Here is a 27,263-nt window from a genome sequence, read left to right on the forward strand (position 1 = left end):
CAGCTCTGGAGCCAGGGGGCTGTGAAATGGGGGTACTCCCAGCATGTCCCCAGCTCTGGAGCGAGGGCTGTGAAATAGGGGTACTCCCAGCATGTCCTCAGCCCTGGAGCTAGGGGGCTGTGAAATGGGGGTACTCCCAGCTCTGGAGCCAGGGGGCTGTGAAATGGGGGTACTCCCAGCATGTCCCCAGCTCTGGAGCTAGGGCTGTGAAATGGGGGTACTCCCAGCTCTGGAGCCAGGGGGCTGTGAAATGGGGGTACTCCCAGCATGTCCCCTGCTCTGGAGCTAGGGGCCTGTGAAATAGGGGTACTCCCAGCATGTCCTCAGCCCTGGAGCTATGGGTGTGTGAAATTGGGGTACTCCCACGATGCTGAAGTTGGTTTCTTATTCGGCAATTTTTTCTTTTTTGTTTTTTTATAGGTTTAACAATCAAAAATTATCATCACAATAATAACATACAAAGCAGCGAGGAGCCCTGATGTGAATATACTAAAAAACAGCTACAAAAATTATAAAACTGGCACAAAAATGGAGATCAAAGTGGGCACCAAAGAGCGTTAATGAAAGGGTTAAATGACTTTGGGCCACTGATATCCCACTGCAGACATATATAGAACAGGGAGCCCCACATCAAAGCCAGGTCCCTCCAGCCTGGCCCAAATGGGTGCTGGGCATCAGAACTGGCATCAAAGTGTGCAGACAGCTGATTTTCACAGATCTGAATAAGTAACTGATGTTTTTAAACCTTTCCAACGTTGGGCGTAAATTTACGCCGACGTTGGACGCAATCCCTTTGATGTGGTCTCCAGAGCTGAACCCCCGTCTTTCCCGGGACACGTCAGCTGTTTTGACCATCTGACATGTGCCCGGAATAGCCACGGGTGGAATCACGATCCACCCGTGGCTATTAACCCGTTAAATGCCGCTGTTGCTGACACCCGGTGGTCGGCGCTCATAGCAAGTGCGTAATTCTGTTATATAGAGGCGATCTGATCATTGCCTGTATGTAGCAGAGCCGATCGAGTAGTGCAGCTTCTGGTCTCCCGTGGAGACTATTGAAGCATGCCAAAAGTAAGAAAAAAAATTTAAAAAGTATAAAAGGTCAAATCAGCCCCATTCAAAATAAAACAATAAAAAAACACACATACAAATATTTGCTATTGCCACTTTCAGAATCGCCCGATTTATTAATCAAAAAAGGATTAACCCGATCGCTAAACGGTGTAGCGAGAAAAAAAAAGTAAAAACACCAGAATTACATTTTTCTGGTCGCCACGACATTGCATTAAAATGCAATAACGGGCGATCAAAAGATCATATCCGCACCAAAATGGTATCAATCAAAACATCAGCTCTGCACACAAAAAAATAAGCCCTCACTAAACCCAAGAGCACGAAAAATGGAGACGCTACGGGTCTTGGAAAGTGGAGCAATTTTTAATTATTTTTTTAAACAAAGTTTGGAATTTTTTTTTCACCACTTAGATAAAAGAGAACCTAGGCATGTTTGGTGTCTATAAACTCGTAATGACCTGGAGAATCATAATGGCAGGTCAGTTTTAGCATTTTTTTTGAATCAGATCTTTTTTATTAAACATTCAGGAATCAATACAGAAAGAATATGACATCTTATATAGCTAGTAAAATTTACATTGAGAGCAAATATTATTTAAAGGGTAAAACTCTTCCTGTGTAAGAATAAATAAAAAGAAGAAATCTCAAAACACAGATATTTGCATAAAATTGAGCCTATAAACAACATGGCTCCACAAATAAACAAAAATCAAAATTATACATCAGTGCCTCATTTCAGCGGGAAAACCATCCCCGCCAGCCGCGCCACTCCGCATCATATTTCGCCCCCCCCCCGCCCCCCACGGATATCAGGTCCAATCCACCCCAGCTCCCTCCCACCGCGCCACTCAAAATCTACTTCGCCACAAAGGGCACTAGACTTTATTTTCACCCCCCAAGCATCCCCTCATCGCAAGCACAACAGCAACTGGTCCAACATCGCATCCCGTACCAGTGCGCCCGAGGGGAGACCCGGTGACTCCATCCATGGCTGCCAAATTTTGTAAAACTTTCTTAATGCATTTCTTTTTAAATAAGCCCCCCTTTCCAATCTGATGACATTATTTAGTTTATTTTTAAGCTCTGACAATGTTGGTGGCATAGGATCCAACCAATGATATGCAAGTATCTTTCTTGCCTGATACAGGATGCGTGCTATTCCCAGGGCCACTGCAGAGTCCGGGTCAACCCCCTCCTCCCACAAATTCAACAAACATAGACGAGGTGACGGTCGTATTGTGATGTGGTATACTTGGGCTATGAGTCCCAGGGTCTGCCTCCAGAAATCCCCAATGTGCCCGCACTCCCACATAACATGCATCAAGTGGGCATCATCCTGCCCACACCTAACACATTGTGTATTGGGCCTAAGTCCCATTTTAAATAATAAGCTGGGTGTTTTATATACCCTGTGAATGAGATATATTTGCGAAAGCCGCTGGCACTCAGAAACCGCCATTTTAGGGACCTGTTCTAGAATATCGGACCACTGGTCCTCCGTCAGGGGGCCAACGTCCCGTTCCCACTTATTCTTAGCAGCAGTCAGTGGATATGTCTCCAGATGGGCAGGTAATAATCTTTTATATAATTCAGAGATAAGTCCCCTAGAAGACTCAGATGTAAGTAGCATATGTAGTGTTTGATTATGTGTCACTATCACCGGATTTGTCCTTCTCTGTTTTTCCAATGCATGTCTTAGCTGTAAGTACTGATAAAAGAAGACGTGCGGGAGGTGAAATTCTGTTCTCAATTGTTCAAAACTCTTAAGAGTATTATTTTGCAAAATTTGTGACACCAGATAAATCCCTTTATCTTCCCATCTTCCGAACCCCACCAGCTTTTTGATCTCTTGCAAATCCGGATTTCGCCACAATGGCCACAATTCCGTAGGCCCATTTATCTTCAAAAGAGACTTACCCCTATCCCACACCTTGAAAATCATAGCCAACGTGGGGTATCGTGCCCCATTTATCTGCCGTCTTCCCACCTCCAACCGGCACCCTGGATATTTCCATACCGATCCTTCCCTCACAATATCACCACCATTGTCACACGCCCCGTCTCTACCCCAACCCTTAAGATGTTGCATCTGGGAGGCTATAAAGTATATGAATGGGTTTGGCACCGCCAATCCTCCCTCCTCCTTCCCTCGCTGCAGTATCTCCAAGCGAATCCTAGCCTGTTTTTTCTTCCAAATTAATTCCCGGAATAATGTATTTATTTTTGCAAAAAAGTCCCTACAGATCCACACCGGAGAATTATGTATCAAATATAATAATTGTGGCATCATTACCATTTTGATTAAGTTAGATCTACCAATATTCGACAACGGCAGGCGACACCAAGTATGTACTTTTGCTCTAAATCGCTGCAACAGGGGCTCCAGATTCAGAGCCCGAAAATCCTTCGGGGCAGGACTAACAATTATACCCAGATACTTAAACCTCCGAACTACAGGGACCGGTATCTGCAAATCTGAGAAATCCGCCGGGAGAGGGTCTATCGGCATTAAAGCTGATTTGGACCAATTAATCCGAAGACCAGACCTCAGCCCAAATTCTCGAATGACCTCCATTGCCGGCAAAATCGAGGAATGTACCTTATCTAAATATAGAAGTAAATCATCCGCGTACAATGATATCCTCAACTCCACAGTTCCACATCTGAATCCCATTATTTCTCTGGACTTCCGAATTGCAACTGCCAATGGCTCCACCGCAGTAGCAAATAGCAAGGGCGAGAGCGGGCACCCCTGTCTAGTACCTCTCCCAAGAGGAAAAGACTCAGAGACCCTGCCATTAGCCCCAACCTTCGCCACCGGCGAGCCATACAACAGCCTCACCCAATTTATAAATCTGTGTCCAAAGCCCATTTTCCGAAGTACCGCCCACAAAAAACCCCACTCCAAACTATCGAACGCCTTAGCGGCGTCTAAGGACAAAATTGCTCTTCCCCCCAACTCCCCAGAACTATGTTGAATCCCCATGTATAGTTTCCTAAGGTTCATAGATGTGGCTCTGCCTGGGATAAATCCCGTCTGATCCTTCTGTATAACAGATGAGATAACTCGGGACATCCTATTGGCGAGTACCTTGGCCAATAATTTAACATCTGTTGATAATAGGGAAATCGGGCGATATGAATCCGGAACCTCTGGATCCTTTCCGGGCTTTAATATTAAAACTATCAAAGCTTCCCTCATAGATGGCGGGAGGACCCTCTGCCTTTCAGCCTCTTCAAATACCTTAAGTAGCTTAGGTAGCAGTAAGGGTGCATAGGTTTTGTAAAACTTGCCAGGCAGGCCATCCATTCCTGGAGCCTTTTCATTTTGCATCTGACCAAGCGCCTCCTCCAACTCCTCCAACAGGATGTCCCGATCCAATGAATCCCTATCGCTATCAGCCAATGCAGGGAGAGAGAGAGCATCCAGGTACCGCTCAATCTCAGTCTCCGTGAGACTGCAATCTGATGTGTATAGTCGCATATAATACCTCCTTATCTCACTCACTATGTCCGCACTGTCTGTCACAGGACCACCCGAGTCCGTTTTTAGCCTATTGATATATGAAGATCCGTCCTGTGCTCTAATGACCGTGGCCAATAAATGTCCTACTCCCTCCCCCTCTATAAAATATTTTTGTTTGAGGAAATAACGTTTATTTGCTGCCGCCGACATGAGGTTTTCCCTGAGCGACCCCTGTGCCTTCTCCAAAGCTTTTTTAGTTTCCTCTGTCGGGTTGAGTATCACCGCAGCCTCCGCAACAGACACCTCCTGGATCAGACTCTGGGTGTAGCGTCTATTTTGGCTTTTCCGTGTGCATATTTCTCTAATATATAAGCCCCTGACATAGGCTTTCATGGAATCCCAGACTATGTGTGATGATGCAGAGTACTCATTAAGTTGAAAATATTCTAGAATGGCATCATGCAAAGATCCCCCTATAAGCTGGATCCAGAAGGGATTAAGCTTCCAGATAGGTCTAGATAGGGTGAGGGGGTGTCCCCATGAAAGTGTGACATGTAGCGGCGAGTGATCAGATACACTTCTAGGCAGGTAGGCCACCCCTCGTACATATGGGGTCATGAGTGTATTCCCAATGGCCAGGTCTATCCGTGACATAGCGTGGTGGGAGCTAGAGTAGCAGGAAAACTGTCTGGCTGTGGGGTTTTGGACACGCCAAAGATCTACCATACCCAGCTCCACTAACGTTCTAGCAAATGAGGTTGAGGCTGCATCCTCTGATATGTTTCCCGAATGCAACTTATCCAAATAGGGATGCAAATATGTATTAAAATCTCCTATTAGAAGAGTCGGCGCAGGGGGAAAGGAACCCAAAATAGACAAGATTCTTTTTACTGGTTCGACTGAATAGGGCGGGGGGATGTATATGGCAACCAAAATAAATTGTATACCGTATAACGTGCAAAGCAAACATACAAATCTGCCCCCAGGGTCAACCACTGATTTAGTACATGAGAAGGGGATGGACCTGTGCACCAGCACACTGACACCCCGCGCATGGGTCGAGTACGTGGAATGATATTCATGTGAAACCCATCCCTTTCTTAGCCAATGAATATTATCTTTCACCATGTGGGTCTCAGACATACACAGGATAGCCGGGAGAAATTTCTGCATATTAGTAAATATAGCACATCTCTTATTTGCATCCCCGAGCCCCCTAACATTCCACGCTACAATATTAAGTGATATCGCCATAAGAGCAGACTAAAAAATGAGAAATCGGAACATACTCCACTCCCGAGGGAGAGAGGCAATCTCCACCATCCCTCAGTACAATGAATTGGGCGACACGGCTGACGCACATCACATCCCACAGAACAATTAGGGAATACAACAACAAACGAAAAAAACAAAGGAGGGAGAGGGAGCACTGCACACCAGTGCACAGCGCCCCTACCCCCAAACACAAGTGTAACTTGCACATTTCTCTCAAATAGAGAGAATCAGGGCTAGAAAACTCGCCCAGAGTCCATGCAGGGAGAAGGGTCCACAGCTTGTCACTGTAACGAGTGTCCACAGCAATCCGGTCAGCTCCCGCCCTGAATCCGAAATGGAATGAACAGTAGTAATTATACCAGCATAGCGTCCTAGACAAAAAGGAGTAACAACACCTGGTGGCGAAAAAAGGGAGAACTTCAAGTATTCTTCCTCCTCATGGACCTCTCATTAATATCCAGCCAGGACAGCGCCATTCCCGCCGTATCAAAAAAGTGCGTTTCTCCATTCACATCAATCCGCAGTCTAGCAGGGTACATCATGGAATATGTCACCTGTAAGTCACGTAGGCGTTTTTTAATCTCAATAAATTGCGCCCTTTTACGCTGCACCTCCAGGGAAAAATCAGGGAAAATGGAGACTTTCCTCCCATTAATAGCAAGTTCCTTAATGTCTCTGGATCTGCGCAGGATAGCATCTCTATCTTTAAAGTGTAGGAGCTTAAGCAAGATGGGACGCGGGGGTGCTCCCGGCGGGGGGGCACGCGTAGGGACCCTGTGTGCTCTCTCAATAGTAAAGAATGGGGACAAAACATCTTTACCAAAGGTGTCCATTAGCCATTTTTCAAAAAAGCCAAGTGAGTCAGTCCCCTCCGTCCTCTCCGGAACCCCCACCAGTCGCAGATTACTTCTACGGGAGCGGTTCTCTAAATCATCCACCTTGTTCAGCAGTATTGTAATATTTTGCGTGGCTTTTCCCAGCTCCCGTGTTATTGGTGGCAATTTATCCTCCGTCGCACCAACACGCTCCTCCAGTTCCTCCACCCTGGCAGTCACCCCTCGCAGCTCTTGTTTAATACAGGCCATGTCCTTGGTGACAATCTCCATTTGATTACTTAGAGTGGCCAGTGTGGTATTGCAGGAGTTAATTGCTGCTAGGATTTCTCCCAGTGTGGGCTCAGCAGTCACAGACTCCGGCTGCTCCCCATCCCCCACTCCTTCCTCCTCCAGCACAGGCCCCTGTGTCTGCACATGTTGGGCTGAAGGGGGGCCCAGTTTACTCACTGTTCCCTCCCTGGAGAGATGATCCTCCAGCTCCATGCTGCATCCAGCGTCTGCCTCAGTCTGTGCACTGGGCGATCGAGCAGCAGCAGGAGGCACCCTTGCATATCGTTCCAGCCTGCCAGCCAGTTTTAGCATTTAGTGAACGTAGTTTGTTTTTTTTTTTAATTCTTTTGGAAGATTCCTGGTGGAAGAAAGAGTGCATGTCGCCCCCCTCTCCACCGAGGAAAGAGAGTGCATGTCGCCCCCCTCTCCACCGAGGAAAGAGAGTGCATGTCGCCCCCCTCTCCACCGAGGAAAGAGAGTGCATGTCGCCCCCCTCTCCACCGAGGAAAGAGAGTGCATGTCGCCCCCCTCTCCACCGAGGAAAGAGAGTGCATGTCGCCCCCCTCTCCACCGAGGAAAGAGAGTGCATGTCGCCCCCCTCTCCACCGAGGAAAGAGAGTGCATGTCGCCCCCCTCTCCACCGAGGAAAGAGAGTGCATGTCGCCCCCCTCTCCACCGAGGAAAGAGAGTGCATGTCGCCCCCCTCTCCACCGAGGAAAGAGAGTGCATGTCGCCCCCCTCTCCACCGAGGAAAGAGAGTGCATGTCGCCCCCCTCTCCACCGAGGAAAGAGAGTGCATGTCGCCCCCCTCTCCACCGAGGAAAGAGAGTGCATGTCGCCCCCCTCTCCACCGAGGAAAGAGAGTGCATGTCGCCCCCCTCTCCACCGAGGAAAGAGAGTGCATGTCGCCCCCCTCTCCACCGAGGAAAGAGAGTGCATGTCGCCCCCCTCTCCACCGAGGAAAGAGAGTGCATGTCGCCCCCCTCTCCACCGAGGAAAGAGAGTGCATGTCGCCCCCCTCTCCACCGAGGAAAGAGAGTGCATGTCGCCCCCCTCTCCACCGAGGAAAGAGAGTGCATGTCGCCCCCCTCTCCACCGAGGAAAGAGAGTGCATGTCGCCCCCCTCTCCACCGAGGAAAGAGAGTGCATGTCGCCCCCCTCTCCACCGAGGAAAGAGAGTGCATGTCGCCCCCCTCTCCACCGAGGAAAGAGAGTGCATGTCGCCCCCCTCTCCACCGAGGAAAGAGAGTGCATGTCGCCCCCCTCTCCACCGAGGAAAGAGAGTGCATGTCGCCCCCCTCTCCACCGAGGAAAGAGAGTGCATGTCGCCCCCCTCTCCACCGAGGAAAGAGAGTGCATGTCGCCCCCCTCTCCACCGAGGAAAGAGAGTGCATGTCGCCCCCCTCTCCACCGAGGAAAGAGAGTGCATGTCGCCCCCCTCTCCACCGAGGAAAGAGAGTGCATGTCGCCCCCCTCTCCACCGAGGAAAGAGAGTGCATGTCGCCCCCCTCTCCACCGAGGAAAGAGAGTGCATGTCGCCCCCCTCTCCACCGAGGAAAGAGAGTGCATGTCGCCCCCCTCTCCACCGAGGAAAGAGAGTGCATGTCGCCCCCCTCTCCACCGAGGAAAGAGAGTGCATGTCGCCCCCCTCTCCACCGAGGAAAGAGAGTGCATGTCGCCCCCCTCTCCACCGAGGAAAGAGAGTGCATGTCGCCCCCCTCTCCACCGAGGAAAGAGAGTGCATGTCGCCCCCCTCTCCACCGAGGAAAGAGAGTGCATGTCGCCCCCCTCTCCACCGAGGAAAGAGAGTGCATGTCGCCCCCCTCTCCACCGAGGAAAGAGAGTGCATGTCGCCCCCCTCTCCACCGAGGAAAGAGAGTGCATGTCGCCCCCCTCTCCACCGAGGAAAGAGAGTGCATGTCGCCCCCCTCTCCACCGAGGAAAGAGAGTGCATGTCGCCCCCCTCTCCACCGAGGAAAGAGAGTGCATGTCGCCCCCCTCTCCACCGAGGAAAGAGAGTGCATGTCGCCCCCCTCTCCACCGAGGAAAGAGAGTGCATGTCGCCCCCCTCTCCACCGAGGAAAGAGAGTGCATGTCGCCCCCCTCTCCACCGAGGAAAGAGAGTGCATGTCGCCCCCCTCTCCACCGAGGAAAGAGAGTGCATGTCGCCCCCCTCTCCACCGAGGAAAGAGAGTGCATGTCGCCCCCCTCTCCACCGAGGAAAGAGAGTGCATGTCGCCCCCCTCTCCACCGAGGAAAGAGAGTGCATGTCGCCCCCCTCTCCACCGAGGAAAGAGAGTGCATGTCGCCCCCCTCTCCACCGAGGAAAGAGAGTGCATGTCGCCCCCCTCTCCACCGAGGAAAGAGAGTGCATGTCGCCCCCCTCTCCACCGAGGAAAGAGAGTGCATGTCGCCCCCCTCTCCACCGAGGAAAGAGAGTGCATGTCGCCCCCCTCTCCACCGAGGAAAGAGAGTGCATGTCGCCCCCCTCTCCACCGAGGAAAGAGAGTGCATGTCGCCCCCCTCTCCACCGAGGAAAGAGAGTGCATGTCGCCCCCCTCTCCACCGAGGAAAGAGAGTGCATGTCGCCCCCCTCTCCACCGAGGAAAGAGAGTGCATGTCGCCCCCCTCTCCACCGAGGAAAGAGAGTGCATGTCGCCCCCCTCTCCACCGAGGAAAGAGAGTGCATGTCGCCCCCCTCTCCACCGAGGAAAGAGAGTGCATGTCGCCCCCCTCTCCACCGAGGAAAGAGAGTGCATGTCGCCCCCCTCTCCACCGAGGAAAGAGAGTGCATGTCGCCCCCCTCTCCACCGAGGAAAGAGAGTGCATGTCGCCCCCCTCTCCACCGAGGAAAGAGAGTGCATGTCGCCCCCCTCTCCACCGAGGAAAGAGAGTGCATGTCGCCCCCCTCTCCACCGAGGAAAGAGAGTGCATGTCGCCCCCCCTCTCCACCGAGGAAAGAGAGTGCATGTCGCCCCCCCTCTCCACCGAGGAAAGAGAGTGCATGTCGCCCCCCTCTCCACCGAGGAAAGAGAGTGCATGTCGCCCCCCCTCTCCACCGAGGAAAGAGAGTGCATGTCGCCCCCCTCTCCACCGAGGAAAGAGAGTGCATGTCGCCCCCCTCTCTCCACCGAGGAAAGAGAGTGCATGTCGCCCCCTCTCCACCGAGGAAAGAGAGTGCATGTCGCCCCCCCTCTCCACCGAGGAAAGAGAGTGCATGTCGCCCCCCTCTCCACCGAGGAAAGAGAGTGCATGTCGCCCCCCTCTCTCCACCGAGGAAAGAGAGTGCATGTCGCCCCCCCCCCCTTGTGTGAACGTATCCTTAGACCTCCGCCTCTGATCGAGCCGAGGTGACAGTCATGATCGGTGGTCCGTGGACCCCTTTAGGTTCACATTTATTGAATACCCGTCAATTGCCATAAAGATGTCGTTTTTCTCTTCCCCGGTGTAAGTGCTGCTGTTCTCTTGAATCTGTTGGATTCCTTTTGTTGCTCTATTTCTAAGCTCCGCTCTTGTCTTCTCCGTAGATACAGCTTGTCCTTTTAGCCATCTGAGTGAGGTCTTCAGCTCGTCTCTGTGGGCATCTTCATAGGAACCAAAACCCATATGCTTTTAAAAAAAAGAAATCCTAGATTTACATACCAGTAAGAGGCATCCATATCTCAGGGACGGACGAAGAAGTAAAAGAAAAACAAACGTCTGGAGTAGATCTTGTGCACGCTTGTTTTTCCCCCCTGACTGCAGCGTCTTTGAGATTTGCAGCAATGTTGATTTATTCAGCTTTTTTACAGCTTTTGGTTTTTTTTCCACCTATAGAAAGCAACAAAATAGCGCAGCAGACAGGTTTTGGTGAATAATACTAAGTTTATTAGACAAATCATGTCTATGGACCCCCATAGACTTTACTGGCCGACTCTGATCTACAATACGCCCTGCTCCGAGTTTTTCTTAAAACTGATCTGTGTAAGGATCAATGAACCTCTATGGGTCGGTGTGCTAGCCGAAAAAAAAAAAAAAAATGAACACTAGGACTGTGACACGTGAATGTAGCCTAATAGATAGTCACCAGTAATATTAATCTGCAATGAGGGTCCCGTGCCCGCTCCTCCCTGCCGGGGATCATGGATGAGTCTCTCGCGTCATCCAGGTCTTGTGATAGTAGAAGTCTGTTATTTGCTACGTGGACACGAGCTGATTATCCGCGTGCAGACCGCTCATTAGTGGCCGGATTATGGTAATTGAAGCCTGCGTTCCCTTTTATTCTCGCCCAGCGGCTCTGCTTCTTCCCCTTCATCAGGATGATGTTGCCAATCTCTGTGACTGAATAAAATGTTTCCTGGCTTCTCTTGTCCCGTACAGTAAATGACTGTGTACTGTTATTATATAGGTCAGCGGGCCGGTGAGCGCCGCCGCCTACAGCTCCTAGTAGTAAGAGGATGGCTGCCCTTCATAAACCTGCAAGGAAGAGGTCTCCAGTTTAGAGAACATGGGTACAATGTCCATGATGCATCCCTCTTCTCGGAGTGTAAGGGGCGCAGTCAGACGGCCGTAAGTCTCGTACTGCAGTGCACGGACCGGCCAGCAGCTCTACCCACCCGAGCGGGACAGCTTCTTTAGTTCTCTGCAGCTGTCGCTCTTAGGTCGGTAGAGCCGTCGACCAGTCCGCGCACTGCAGTCCGAATTATATGGCGGTCTGGTTTTTAACATATATATATATGGAAATGTACATTCATAAGCATTGTCTTAGATTACAGATTCTTAATTTCAGTTTTTGATTATCACATTACAATATGTAAGGTCAAAATGCAAAATAAACACACAAACTCCCTCCCTCTTCCCAGGCATGCAGGAAATAAGTTGTACAGTGGGTACAGAAAGTATTCAGACCCCTATAAATTTTTCACTCTTTGTTTCATTGCAGCCATTTGGTAAATTCAAAAAAGTTCATATTTTTCTCATTAATGTCCACTCTGCACCCCACTATGTACCCACTGTATATTTCTTGTGTACACCTCTCCTTTCTTTTCATACATCTTAATCCCAAACCGTTATAGAATATTTAATTTGGTTTACTTTATATTGTTTTGTTTTTTTTGCTCCTGTTTTTCATTTGGGCCTTATTCTTTTTTTTAATTTGCGCTTTTTAAAAGTCTATTTTATGTGTGTTTTTCCTGGTTGTCTTTTTTTTAATTTATTTATTTTTTTAGTTTATTTTTATGCTTATCATTGTGGGCAGGATTTGAGGTTTCCAGATGTTTTTTTTTTTTGGCTGATTCATAAGTCTCTTTATGCACGTCCAAAATTTTTAAGCATATCATGCCGCTTTTCACTTTGTAAATGCGCAAAGAAAGAGAAAAGCTCACTAAACCTTTGCACAGTTTTGAAGAAGTGGTCAAAAAAAACCTAGAATAAACCCAAGACAAAAAAAAAATGTGACTTAAATGCTTCAAAAAATAATGATGACCTATGTCTAGTGAGGCAGCCAATCAGTAGTCACTGGCTGCGGGGGGCATCTGGTGAAAATGAAGATAGACTGACTGGGGTGAACGGAAGCAGTGCCGGGGGTCCTTTATGTGACACTTTTTTTTTTTAATACCATCATGATTAAATTATTAACCCCTTTTAAAGTGTGTGTATGTGTATATATATTTTTTATTATTATTATATATATATATTTTTTTTTTTTAATTGTCGTAAAACAAAGAAATGCATCAAAGTAGTAAAATAACTTGTACACACATAATAAATGCACCGATGTTACAGCTGTCCTGCTACGATTATGCTCGCACCATGTGCATGTGACTACTGCAGTCAATCACTGGGTTATATTACTTGTGCTCCATGGAGGCTTCCACACATTTACCTTAGTTAGCCCCATGCCCTGTCGTAGTCTTCCAGGCCGGGCGGGCCGCAGACCTAGGATTACTGACTTGCACTGTGATGACGGCGCCTTTTCCTTCTTATTTTTAGAGCGTTGAGATGGTCGTACAGGATGGACCCGGCCGCCAGTCACAGTTGTCACCTTCTGCAGCAACTGCATGAGCAACGTATCCAAGGGCTGCTGTGCGACTGCATGCTGGTGGTGAAAGGCGTCTGCTTTAAAGCTCATAAGAATGTGCTCGCTGCTTTTAGTCAGTATTTTCGGTAAGTTATAGGTCATCCAAAGATTTGTCTGCAGCAAAAATGTTTTTTTCCTGAATGGAAATCATCCAGATTGTATAATTATCTGTGCACGTAGGATACCTTTTAGTTTTTAAAGCGGTTATCAACCTTTAGGGACCTTTTTTTTTAAACTTAAATTATTTTTTTTCTATGTAGTGGAATTACTCACTTGCGGCGCTCACAGCAAGCCGGCATTGACCACCATAGAGGTCTGCAGGAGACCTCCTTGTTGTCATGCCAACCCACTGGTGACCCGCGATTACGTGACGGGTCACTGGTGGGCGGATTTCTGGCCCGTTGGCCGGAAGCGCACGGTAAATGCTGCTGTCAGAGTTTGACAGCGGCATTTAGCGGGTTAATAGCCGCGGGTGGATCGTGATTCCACCCGCGGCTATTCCGGGCACATATCAGCTGTTCAAAAGAGCTGACACGTCCCGGGAAAGATGTGGGCTTACGCCGGAGCCCACATCAAAGGGAGAGAAGCGACATGCGCAGTACTAGTATGGCGCATGTCACAAAGGGGTTTAAAACAAAATGGTTCAACATTTTTCAAGAAACCCAATTGAAGAAATGATTTTCCACGACGTGCCTCCTGACAGCACCACCAGGGGGTAACCCTTCTTATCCTCGATAGGGACAGGAACACACAAGAGGTTACATAGCCCCTCTCACCACCACACACCAGTGTTTTCCCTGTCCATATCAGGAACAGACAAAATTTTTTACCTAAAAGGTTGGAAGGAAGTCTCTCAGAACCACTACATTCTTCAGTCGATATCTCAGGGTTATAGAGCAGTGTTCTCTCAGATTCCTCCAGAAATATTTCACTTAGCATCTGCACAATCTCCAGTAGTCTATTTAAGACTTCTAGAAGATGTAAAAGGTCTATTGCAGAAGTGGTGCCTGACCCGCAGTCAGAACTGTATCAGGGCCACTATTCAAGTCTGTTCTCAATAAAGAAATCCAGAGGCGACTTTCAAACCATCATAAATCTAAAACCCTTAAATCATTGGATATTGTGCAAAAGATTCAAGATGGAGTCAGTAAAGTCAATCGTACCCTTAATAGAGAATGATACGGTGATGTGTACCCTGGACCTGTAAAATGCCTACTACCATGTGGCCTTCATGCCAGAGGTACCTGAGATTTACAGTGAGAGAACGGGACAAGATCTTACATTTCCAGTTCCAGTGTCATCCCTTTAGCCTGTCTTCTGACCCTTGTATCTTTACAAAACTGGTCACAGAAACCATGGCCTTCCTAAGAAAGAACAAAGTTCTGATCATCCCATATCTGGAAGACTTTCTCCTAGTAGCAGACTCGTCACAACAGCTGAAGGTACACCTAGCTACAACCATATGGGTGATAGAGAGCCTGGGATGGATTATAAATTGGAAAAAATCAGACCTCAGGTCAGAGAAAGGGAAGATCTTTTTTGGGGTCCTTCTGAACTCAGGACTACTGTACATTCATCTTTTCTCCCAGAACAAAACAAGTGGACATCATAGCAAAAATTCAGTCCTTTCAGCACGAATATCCCTCAGAGATGCAATGAAAGTTCTAAGTCTAATGAGATATTTTATATCAAGCGTTCTGTGGAGCCAATTCCACACAAGGAACTTCTTTATCACTTCATTGGGGAACACAGGTAACCATGGGTGTATGCTGCTGTCGCTAGGAGGCTGACACTATGCAAAAAAAAAAGAAAATAGCTCCTAATCTGCAGTATACACCCACCGACTGGCACAAAGCGCATTTGTTTTAGCTTAATGTCCAGCTCAACTTGCCCACCGTCATCAGTGCTACTACGAACGCCTCCCACGGTGATTTGCATGCACCTGACCATCACACTCAGAAGGACCGATTAAGGACTATGTCCAGTACGCTAGCCACACTCCAGCTCAACTCGCCCACCGCCACCAGTGCTCCGAGTGCCTCCCACTATGATTCGCATGCACCTGACCATCACAATTAGAAGGGCAGATCAAGGACTACATCCAGTACGCTGGCCACACTCCAGCTCTTCGTCCAGCGCTCAGTCCCTCTAGGATGCCTTTGTTATCCCACGCCTCCTCTTCCGAGGTGGCTCTGGGGTCCGACCTTAATTCCCGGTCAGTCTCCGATTTTGAAGGGGATCAGAACTCAAAAACTATAGGATACGGTCAACAATTTTCATGCTTGTTAATGAAAGGTTTAATATTATGGACGATGAGGTCTCAACCAAGGCCTTTCCTTCTCGTTTAAGAAGGAAAGACGTCCTTCCGGGTGTTTTTTCCAGCCACAAGGAATTTCAGCAAATCTTCGTCAAACATTGGGAACATCCAGAGAAACCTTTCCCTGGTAGCAAATCTCTGGATATTTACCTGGGTAGAACTCCTACGGCAAGGTATTTTATTGGCAACGCCTTCTGCGGGATATCTGACCTTGCAGAACAGGTCGTGCATGCTGACAAATATTTTCGGACAGCGTCTTTGGTCGCCGCCAGTTCTGCTACGGTTTCTATCAATATCATTGCCATACGGAGGTTTTCTCTTTGACTGTGGGCCCTTACCCATCTCCCTTTCCAGGGTTTTAAGCTGTTTCAGGTGAAGGTTGGTCCAGATTATCTAAAACGCTACTGGCGGAGGTAAGGGCACTTTCCTTCCTCAGCTCAACCTAAGACGCCCCTTCACCAGGAGGCACTCCCTCTAGTTTTGTTCCTTTTACGCTTTTTTTTTTTTTTCCCTCCCAGGACCTTTCTTCCACCCACAGGGAGAGGAGAGCACTGTCCTGCAAGCCAGCTCCTTGCTGGCGTCCAGAAGGTCGATCCTCGAAGTTTTCTGGGTCTCTTTCCAACAGTTTTATTCTCTACATGATCGGTCATTCCCACCTGGTATTCTCCCAGAGTGGGGGGCCATTTTTTTTTCTCTTTCTGGGATGCTTGGTTGTTGGTGGTTGACGATGCCTAGGTCAGAGAGATTACCTCAGCTTGCAAGATAGAGTTTTCTTTCCCACCAGGCAGACGTTCTTTTCCAGTCCTGTCCACCAAGGTACCCAACTCAGATCAATAGCTCTTTCAAGCTATTTCCTTCCTCCTTCGGACATGGGTAATTGTGCCTGTTCCCTATCACTAACACCTTTCAGGGTTTTTTTCCAGCCAGAATTTTCATTCTTGTCTGGATACTATCGCCCGTCTCAGATGCATAGCCAACAGGGAAAGTCTTCCCTTACCCCGTTTCGCCATCTGGTGTTTTTAGGCATGCTGTTCGACTTAGCTCCTGCCAATGACCTTTTTCCAGAAGAAAGGATCTCATCTCTTTGTCCAAGGATTTGTTCCCTGAGACAACGTCTCCTCATCCCCTGCAGCTCTGCATGGGAGTACTGCGAAAGATGATTGCCACCATAAAATTTGTACCTTTTGCCCAGTTACATGCCCTTTTGTTTCATCAGGCTCTCCGGTCAGCTTAGGACAAGAGGTTTCCTTCTCTGCTACGTCCCATTTGGTGACCACTCTGGATGGGACAGTCTCTGACATGAGGGACCATCTCCGCCTCCGTCCTACTCGGAAAATCGTTTCCATACTATCCACTGGACATCACATTCCAGCCACATTCTGTTGGCGGACAATTGGGCGTCCGTCTTCCTCAGTCGGCATTGTCTCGCCTCGGTCGAGTGGACTCTCATCACCACAGTCTTCGAACAGATCTGTCAGTGATAAAGCACTCCGGACATCTATCTGATGGCGTCTTGGACAAATCACAAGGTGTCTTGTTTCATAGCCTGGTCCCAGGAACCTCTAGCTATTGAGCAGCGTCTATGGTCATTCCATAGTCTCATTTTCAACTGTCCTTTCTTTTTCCTTCCTCTTCCGCTGATTCCGACAGTCATATAGGAAATCAGGGCGGAGTTGGTTCCAGTAATTCTGGATTGGCACAGAAGGGCATGGTACGTTGAGTTAGTATACCTCTGCATGATCGTCACCTGGAGGTTTACAGACCGTCAAGACCTACTCTTACAGGACCCACCCTTTCTCCAATAGTTCTCTGTCTCTAAATTTAATGGCATGGCTACCTAGGAGGCCGGGTTCTATCTCCCCAGGTTATACAGATCAGGATACATCAAAAACGCTCTCGTTCTCGTGTTTTTTTTCCGTAGATATTATTTTTTTTTTTATATATATTTTACTCATTTATATAGCACCAATAATTCCACAGCGCTTTACAAACATTACTGGCACTGTCCCCATTGGGGTTCACAATCTAGAATCCCTATCAGTATGTCTTTTGAGTGTAGGAGGAAACTGAAGATCCCGAAGGAAACCCACGGAAGCACGTGGAGAACATGCAAACTCCTTCTGGATGTTGTCCTTTGTGGGATTTGAACCCAGGATCCCAGCGCTGCATGGCTGCAGTGCCAACCACTGAGCCATCATGTATTAGAAGGCCTTCAGTCTCTTCTGTAGTCTGGCATTGATTCCGGTCTCGCCCTCAGTACTCTTAAGGGTCGGGTCTCCACGCTTTCAGTTCCTTTCTAGTGTAATCTCACCTCTCGTCCCCAGGTCAAGAACTTCCTTCAGTGCGTCTCTCACTTGGCACCCACATATCATCCCCCGGTAGAACCGTGGGATCTAAAATGTCATACTCGGTGTTCCTTAGCAACCTTCTTTGAAGCCCTTTCAGGACATTATGTTCTCCCTCTTTTCATAGAAGGTTGCCTTTTTTGATGATTCACCACATCCATCGGGAGAGTCTAAGCTGGCAGCACTTTCTTGCCGCTTCCTGTTTTCTCATTTTTTGCTCAGACCTATCCTTTCATCCCTGCCTAAGGTAGACAATAATGTAAGGATCGTTCCACTTTCTCTCTGACTTTTTCCAGTCCATCCCTGGAGAACTCTCTTCTCAAGGTGGTTTTGGTCAGAGCCCCTCATTTCTATCCCTCAAGAACCGCTGGTTTTCGACACTCTGACTTCTTTTTGGTCATTTCTGAGGGTTGTTGTACGGCCTGCTCCCAATTTCTACCATTGCCTGCTGGATTCTACCATCGCCAGCTGGATTCGCTTGGCAAATCGGGAGGCGTGTCTCGCCATGGACTGAGATCCCCCTCAGGGTATAAGGGCTCGCTCCACCCTGGTGGTGGTGGCTTCCTGGGCCGTTTGCCACTAAGCTTTTGCTTTTCAGATTGGCAATGCCATGACCTGGTCTTCTCTGCACACCTTTACAAGGTTCTACAGGTTCATGGCCATGCCTGGCCCGAGGCTGGCTTGGGCAGAAAGATGTTGCAGGCGGCGGTCGCCCGCCGTCTGACTTAATTTGTTCTACTTATTTTATTTCACACCCTCGGGACTGCTTTGGGATGTCCCATGGTTACCTGTGTCCCCCAATGACGCGATAGTGGGATTTTTGGTACTCACCGTAAAATCTCTTTCTTGAAGCCTTCATTGGGGGACACAGCACCCTCCCTAGTTTTGTTCTTTGGTTGGGCCTACATGCCTTTTCTGTAGGTTTTGTACATAACTTTAAAAAAAAAAACTATAGTTGCTTATTCTACTGCTTTACTATTAACTGACGAACTTTGTGCCAGTCGGTGGGTGTATACTGCGGAGGAGGAGCTATTTTCCTTTTTTTGGATAGTGTCAGCCTCCTAGCGACAGCAGCATATACCCATGGTTACCTGTGTTCCCCAATGAAGGCTCCAAGAAAGAGATTTTACGATGAGTACCAAAAATCCCTTTTTTATCTTCTCAGGACAGCCAGGCAGTATGGACAACAAGAAAATAAGATTGACAGAACTGAAGGAATTTGAGTTGGTGGACCCCTCAAATGAATCTTTAGAGAGGGAAAAAAATGGACTATGTCCCCATACGTTAAGGTCATTACCGACGCAGGCTGCAGAGGTTGGGGAGCCCATGGAAATCGCCAATACCTTCAGGGCACGTAGCCAACATCAGTTTTCCACAGGCTTTCAAACTAGGAGAACTTCGAGCTCTATGAGAGACGTTACAAAAGTGTGTCAGGCCATAAACCAGCATGTCAGAATTTTCTCAGACATCACTATAATTTCCTTCTTTATCGGGGAAGTCCGAAGCATATTCAGTCCTTTGCATCAGAAATATTCCGCTGGGCAGCAAGGACAGTTCTCTCCATCTCAGCATTACATTTGCAGGGGTCACCGAATCAGGTTGTAGATTTTCTCAGCAGAAAAAGGATAGAGCCATCAGATTGGTCTCTGAACATGGAGGTACCGCACTGGGGTATCTGCTGGGAATTCGCTTTCTGGCCTACCTCTGGTTACTAGTGAAGGTAGTGGAGCTGATCTAATTAACAGAGGCCTGCCACCTCATAATGAGGAGGATGACTGGAGATCTGGAGTTTCTGACTCGATTTAAGACAGCCGGCTCCCTCTTTCCCTGCTGGTGATTTTTTCCTGCCTCCTGAGGTCTTAGTTTCCAGCTCAGTCCCTGCATGCTCAGCTAAGTGTTCTTTTGCTATTGTTCACATTTGATCTGGTTTTGTCTATTTCAGTTTTGTGTGATCAGCCAGCTCTGGCTGGGGCTGTCCTGAATTTCCATCCTTATGTTACTGCTTGTGCCAGATTGTTTTTGTCCCTTATTAGATTGGCCTCTGTTTGCTCTGCTTTCAGAATATACCAGAGTGCTGATATAGTGGCCGAAGTCTAGTGACTTCAGTATCTTTCTATCAGACGTGTTGGGCGTTTTTTGCGTGATTGCATTCAGTGTCTTTCCTTTCCTGTCCTGTCCGGTCAGTGTGGGCCCCATCGTTTGCTCAGCCTACTTTCCTACCTGCGTTTGTGTTTTCATCTTGTCTCACCGACAATATATGTTTGGGGTTATCTATTCCTTTGGGGTCTGCTCCGGGGCAGTTTAGATTTCCCCTTTCTTGCTTTAGGCTTATTTAGTTCTCCGGCTGTGTCGAGGCGTCTAGAATCATCGTAGGTACGCTCCACGGCTACTGCTAGTTGTGTGGATAGGATCAGGGGTCTGCAATCCGCTTAGGCCTGTTTCACACATCCGTTTTTCCCTATCAGTCAAAATCCGCCGTTTTGCAAAAGAAACGGATCTGCCATTTTTCTTGGCGGATCCGTTTTTTCCCCATTGATTTGTATTAACGGCGGATCTTGATGGATGGTCATCCGTTTGATCCATTTTTTACGGATCCGCCAAGATTTTGCTGAGCGGACAGGACGGACAATGAAATGTTTTTTTCCCCAGCCGGATCCGCATTTTCTATTGCACATGCCCGGGAGAAATACCTGTGTTAGAAATTTAACCCTAAACTCGGTTCTGGCGTCTGAAAAAAATTCTCCCTCTCTCCCTCTCCTTTAAAATTCCAAACGTTGTGGTCAGTACAGGAACGGATCTGTTGTCCGCCATTTTAGCGGATTTTAACTGACGGAAAAAACTGATGTGTGAAACAGGCCTTAGTTACCAACCTCTCTGGTTTTCTGTGGCTTAGCTTGGTCTTGCTTTCCTCCTTGGTGACCCAATCATGACAGGTATCCCTCTGGTAGATCTGTTTTGTTTCAAGGAACAATGGAAAGGTGGAGAAATTATTTTCCTTAAAACCAGGGGACAATATTGATGGAATAGATGCCTTTTCCTAGAGTTGGGACATGGATCTGCCATATTCCTTCAGGCCATTTATTTTCATCCCGAATGTACTAAGGAATATTCAGGTAGATCAGGCTAGAGTAATTCTAATAGTTCCATTCTGGCCCAAGAGAAGTTGGTTCTCCCTTTTGAGGCAGATAGATCTGCAGAGTCCCATCCTCCTACCATCAAAACACGACCTTCTGTTTCAGGGTCTGGTATACTATCAGAACTTGGAAGTACTACATCAGTCCTCACCCATCCCTTGTAGACTGTGAGCCCTTGCGGGCAGGGTCCGCTCTCCTCCTGTACCAGTTGGTGACGTGCATTGTCCAAGATTATTGTGCTTGCTTTTTATGTATAAACCTTTTCACATGTAAAGCGCCATGGAATAAATGGCGCTATAATAAATAATAATCTGTCAGCCTGGATCCTGACATCACAGGGTCTGATTCAGTTATTTCCACAGTCCAGAAAAGTAGGAAACTTGTGACTTCCGTATATACAGAGATCTGGAAGACGTTCTGTTCACAGAATGGGGGATCCCTATCCAATTTCTCCTATCCAGACAGCCCAAGGACCCTAGACAATTATTATTTGACAAGGGATCAAGACTCTGAAGGTCCAGATATCCGCCTTAAATACCTTCTTCAACTATCCTTTCGCTACTCATGCCTGGATTGGAAGATTCGTGAAAGCTATCCACAGGATTAGGCCCACAATTAAATGCTCCATCCCTGCATGGGATCTCAGCCTGGTCCTGAATACTCTTTTTATAGACCTCCATATGAGCCTGTGGAGAAAATTGGCTTCTTAGTGGTTATTACGACAGCGACACGTGTGTAGGAAATTCAAGCCCTGTCCATTAAAGATCCATACATGATTGCTACTAAGAATTGGCTAATAGATTCTCATCCCTTTATTCAATTTGGGGGGTAATAACAGAGGAAACAAGGCATCAAAATGTATACTGGCACGGTGGATAAAAATCTGCAGTCAGCATAGCCTACTCTTCAGAGGTAAATACTCCTCCAGAGAACATCGGGGCCCATTCAAAGAGCAATCTCTACTTCACGGGCCAAATGAGCACCGGGTCTCTGTGGACCAGTTTGCAGACCAGCAAGATGTTCAAGTCTGAACACTTTCTGTAGGCATTATAAGCTGGACTTTCTGTCAGATGGCCTTTGGGAAGAAAGTCCTCTAAGCAGTTATCCCGCCATGAATGATTTATCGGGTACTTCTCCTGGTGGTGCTGTCAGGAAGGACATCCTTGGCCCTACCAATAATTGTTTCCAAGAGTCCATCATGACAGAACCCCTTGTATATTCCCTCCCTTGGATTAATTTCTGCTATGTAAGGTAAATATATGTAGAATAAAGTTCAATAAATTAATGTTTCATCCATCCTGGTGTGATACTTGAAAGATGGTGAGAGGGGCTATTGAACCTCTCGTGTGTTTCTGTCCCTATCAAGGATAAGAAGGGTCTACCTCCTGGTGGTGCTGTTGTGGACTCCTGCAAATACAATTAACGACAGGACCAATTTGCCTTATTTTTTTGTCCCAATTACATGCATATAGGTAAAAAAAAAAATATCCCCAAAGACTGAAAACCCCAACTCTGCAGTCACACATTAGGGCAGATTCATAGTGAAGCAGTTGACTCTCTTTCACCCACATAAAATGCAGGGTAACTCTGTAAATTATTTACTCTGCTTTGTAATAACCTAAACCCCTTTACTATCTTACTATTACCCCCATGGCTGTTTTCACCTTCCTGACCGGGCCACATTTTACAATTCTGACCACTGTCACTTTGAGGAACGCTTCAACGGTTCCCACTGATTCGGAGACTGTTTTTTTTTTTCGTGACCTATTGTACTTTTTAATAGTAGTAACATTTCTTCAATTATGATTTGCGTTTATTTGTGGAAAAAAATCCGAAGTTTTGCAAAAATTTAGCAAATTTTTAAATTTTCATGCCCTTAAACCCAGAGAGTTATATCACAAAAAATAGTTACTAAATAACATTTCCCACATGTCTACTTTACATCAGCACAATATTTGAAGCATAATTTTAGAAAGTTAGAAGGGTTAAAAGATGAACAGCAATTTCTAATTTTTAAAGCAAAGTTTGCAAATCCATTATTTAGGAACCACATCACATTTGAAGTGACTTTGAGGGGTCTATATGACAGAAAATACCCATTCTAAAAACTGCACCCCTCAAGGTGCTCAACACCACATTCAAGAAGTTTATTAACCCTTCAGGTGCTTCACAGGAATTAATGGAATGTGGAATGTAAAAATGAACATTTACGGTACCTTTTTTTATTTATTTTTTTTTCACAAATTTTATTTAGGCCCATTTTTTTATTTTCACAAGGGTAACAGGAGAAAATTTACCCCAAAATTTGTTGTGCAATTTCTCCCGAGTACGGTCATACTACATATGTGGGGGAAAACCACTGATTTGAGCACACGGTAGAGCTCAGAAGGGCAGAAGTGACGTTTCACTTTTTAAACCCAAAATTGACTGGAATCGAGAGCAGATGCCTTGTGGCGTTTTGAGAGCCTCTGATGTGCCTAAACAGTGGAAACCCCTACAAGTGACCCCACATTTTGGAAACTACACCCCTGAAGTAAATTATCTACATGTGGGGTGAGCGCCTTGAACACCCAGGTGCTTTGCAAAAATTTTATAAAACTGAGACGTAAAAATAAAAAAAATCACTTTTTTCCACAAAAAATGTTTTTAGCTTCATTTTTTTTTTTTCACAAAGGCAGCAGGAGAAAATGGACCCCAAAATTTGTTGTGCAATTTCTCCTGAGTATGTCGATACCCCATATTTGGGAGAAACCTCCTGTTTGAGCGCACAGCAGGGCTCAGAAGGGAACAAGGGATGTTGGACTTTTTTAACCCAAAATTGGCTGGAATTGAGATCAGACGCCATGTCACATTTGGAGAGCCCCTGATGTGCCTAAACAGTGGAAACCCCCACCCGTGACCCTGTATTGGAATTGATCCAGTGTTTCCTGGTATGTGACTTTTATAATGTACTGGCATACGAGAGTAGTGTAGAGTGCGTCAGGTTGGCATTCGTGAGTTGTGTAGTGAATTGTGTAAGTCGGAAATGAATTTAGTGATCCATGGATGTGTGGTACAGTCTGAAGCATTCTTTTATACACAGGCCATGTTTGTTAGGGCAGGTGGTGTCACATTGATAAGTGGTGTCCTTGCATATCCCCCTTCTGTAACACACTCGTTACCTCTTTTGCAACCTTCCTTTGTGATTTGAGGGAAATGTTGGTCTGGCACAATACGGGCACCTTCAGTTCCGAAAGTACTGGGGCCCGCTCCTTCTGGATCTCCAAACATTAGGGCCTTGATTACTACCTCCTAGAACTGAAGGTACGTACCTGTCTGTTTTGCACATCGTGATATTACGCAAGCATGGTACATTGACATCGAAACGATGTGCACTGCCAGCTTCTTGAACCACACCTTGGTTTTTCCCATGGTAGTGTACTGCTGGAGGACTTAATCAGAGAGATCATCAACCCCCATGTTCTTGTTGTACTTCAGGATACAGTCTGGACTGGTGACCTGTGTAGAGGTACCTCATACAGTGGAGGGAGTGCTGCCATCACCATGTATGGTAGTCAAGGAAAGGACATCTCTTTTACTATACCACCATCATGTTGTCGCTACATTGGGCTCTGCTTTCACTCTTTCTAAGCAGTTGCCCAATTAGCGTCTTAGAGAGGCCTTTCTGATTATTGTGGACGTACCGCAGGCGCTGGTAGTTTGCACAGAGAGGGACTTGAAGAGTGGGATGCTGGTATAAAAGTTATCATATACCTGGTGAAGTGGAAGACCAGGGCCTGGTACAAAACGGTGGCAATCTACCTTGTCCAAACTGCCACATATAACAGGTTTGTCCTGTACAAAAAGTCCCAAGGGCCGCATACATTGCTCCAGTTTCAGGAAAAATTTGTTGAGGGCCTCATGTTTGAGTCAATGGCACAGGGGGAAGCCTTAGAGTCTAAGAATTCCCGGAGGCTTGCATAGCGCCATTTTCCTCTCCCCTTCACTCCCACTCAAAAGTATCCTCAAAAAATATGCCGGGTTTATAGGAAGCATGGTAGACTGAATGGTTCCCGGTATTATTGCCCCACAAGCCCATTCCAACAAGGCCTTTGTATTTCCCCCTGCTTTGAGCCTACCACACCTCTTACAATTATTAGTTTGTTTGTTTTTTTCAATATTTTTTTCTTTTCTGCTTAGTGGCCTTAGTAGATTAATTTGGAACAAGTAATAGAGAATATTTTCATCAGTAGATCCCATTTTACCCCATTTCACAATTCTAGGACTTGATCAATCACATTCCAAACTACTATTCCAACAAATTCTCATCCATGTACCCACGTCTGTACACCCCAGAGTGTGGACCCCACAAATGTTCTTGAAAAGTCAGGTCATCTGAAAATTAATTCTAGGACCTAATTACTCATAAACATTTTTGACAATTTATCTAACTTTGACTGTTTTTTACGGCTGTCTTGCTACGCTTCCATTTATATATTTATGTTGGTGATACGGGCATGTTCGTTTTATTGGAGGGTCTCTAAGAATGAGGAAGTTCCGTACTTATACACTATGTGCTTTACTTTTTGGTTCTTGCCGAACCTCTGGTACCAGGCAATACTTTACGAACTCTGTAGGGGATTGGTTGTTTTGTGCATATAGCGGTTCCTACCTTAGCGGGTGGGAGCTTGCTATGGTGTACCACGTCTGTTGGCACATTCGTCTCTCATATAGGGATTGATGGAGCTAAAGGGACGTTGTATGACCAGTCTCGGAAAGTGTCTGCCATTCTAGCCCTGCTGGTGTTCTTCCAGCTTTGGAACGAACTCCGCTTTGCCACATCGGTGGCTGCATTTTCCTCCACATTTTGCCCTTCATTCCAGTACAGTTTATTCTTCCTGCTACAATATAGGCAAATGTGGGACGACTGTTTAGTGACCAAGACCAAATTTTATAATCCGGCAATGTGTTTTTAGGAGCGTGCCTCCCTCTGTCAGTAATAATTCCTGAAAGGATTTTCTTGTTTGCTCAATGTCTCTAGAAGCTTTGAATGGGTCCTGGAACTTCAATTTTACCCTAAAGACCAAATGGTGTGCCATCTATTATTATAGGCTCAGCCACGTGTCCAGTACTCACATTGGTGCCATATTGGATATATTTCTGAACACATAAAAACTAGTGCAATATAATGTAAGGTGTTTTCCTCAGAACGTACAAAAAAAGAACCATACAGTGAAAAAAAATGATAATTGTAAATTTTCAAACTTGTGTTGCATCATCTGCATAAAAAATGGTGGCCTCAAACTACTCACTACCTCCCTAGATAAAAAGATTAGAGGGTACAATTTATGAAAAACATTTATTGGGGATTTCTGTTGGTCTTGAACCACGCAGTCTCTGCAAATATGACAATCTATTTCAGATAAAGCCAAATTTGTCACATTGTGCCCTTTCCTGTCCGAGCCATGCCGTATGTCCGAACAGAACTTTTTGGCTACATATGGGATATGGCTGCGCTCATAAGAAATTGGGTAACAAATTGTTGGGTCCACTTTTTGGTGTAATCTCTGACAAAAGTGAGAAATTCAGGTCTAAACCAAGATTTTTGTGAAAAAAAATTACCTTTTTCAATTTGACGACCTAACGTTATTAAATTCTGTGTCATACCTGTGGGTTCAAATTGCTCAATATATACCCCTGGATAAAATCTTTGAGGGGTGTAGTTTCCAAAATGGGGTCAGTTGTGGGGGTTTTCTGCTGTGTAGGCACATCTCCAAACCCGACATGGCATCCGCTCTCACAATTTTGAGATTAAAAAGTTCGAATAGTGCTCCTTTTCTGAGCTCTGCCATGCACCCAAACAGTGTCATACATATGGGGTATCAGTGTACTCAGGACAAATTACATAACAACTTTTGGGGGCTAATTTCTCCTGTTACCCTTGGGAAAATAAAAAATTGGGGGCGACGAGATCGTTTTTATGGAAAAAATATGATTTTTATTTTCACGACTTTACGTTATAAACTTCTGTGAAACACTTGGGGGTTCAAAGAGTGCTCACTACACATCTAGATAAGTTCCTTGGGGGGTCTAGTTTCCAAACTGGTGTCACTGGTGGGTGTTTCCACTGTTTAGGTACATCAGGAGCTCTCCAAACGTGACATGGAGTCTGATTGCAATTCCAGCCAATTGTGCGTTGAAAAGTCAAACGGCGCTCCTTCCGTTCCAAGCTCTGCCATGCGACCAAACAGTGGTTTACCCCCACATATGGGGTATTGGCATATTCAGGAGCAATTGCACAACAAATTTTGTGGTTCATTTTCTCTTTTTACACTTGTGAAAATAAAAAAAAGTTGGTTCTAATGTAAAATGTTTGTGGGAAAAAAAAAAAGTTAAATGTTCATTTTTTTACTTCCACATTTCTGAAGTTCATGTGAAGCACCTGAAGGGTTAATAAACTTCTTGAATGTGATGTCCCTAAAAAAAAAAAAAAAAAATGGTTTTATAAA

General features: G+C 46.4%; 1 protein-coding gene across 2 annotated transcripts in view; it reads left to right on the forward strand.

The window, feature by feature from the left end:
- Nucleotides 1–27,263, forward strand: part of ZBTB49 (zinc finger and BTB domain containing 49) — a 38,905-nt gene that overhangs the window by 1,222 nt on the left and 10,420 nt on the right. For both annotated transcript variants that reach the window (XM_073574488.1, XM_073574489.1), the window contains exon 2: nt 12,892–13,065. In XM_073574488.1, coding sequence (XP_073430589.1) covers nt 12,914–13,065 — 152 coding nt within the window. In that variant the 5' untranslated portion in view covers nt 12,892–12,913. The remainder of the gene's footprint in view (nt 1–12,891; nt 13,066–27,263) is intronic.

This window comes from Dendrobates tinctorius, unplaced genomic scaffold (assembly GCF_039654945.1).
Source record: "Dendrobates tinctorius isolate UK_male_01 unplaced genomic scaffold, ASM3965494v1 ptg000039l, whole genome shotgun sequence".
Lineage (NCBI taxonomy): Eukaryota > Metazoa > Chordata > Amphibia > Anura > Dendrobatidae > Dendrobates > Dendrobates tinctorius.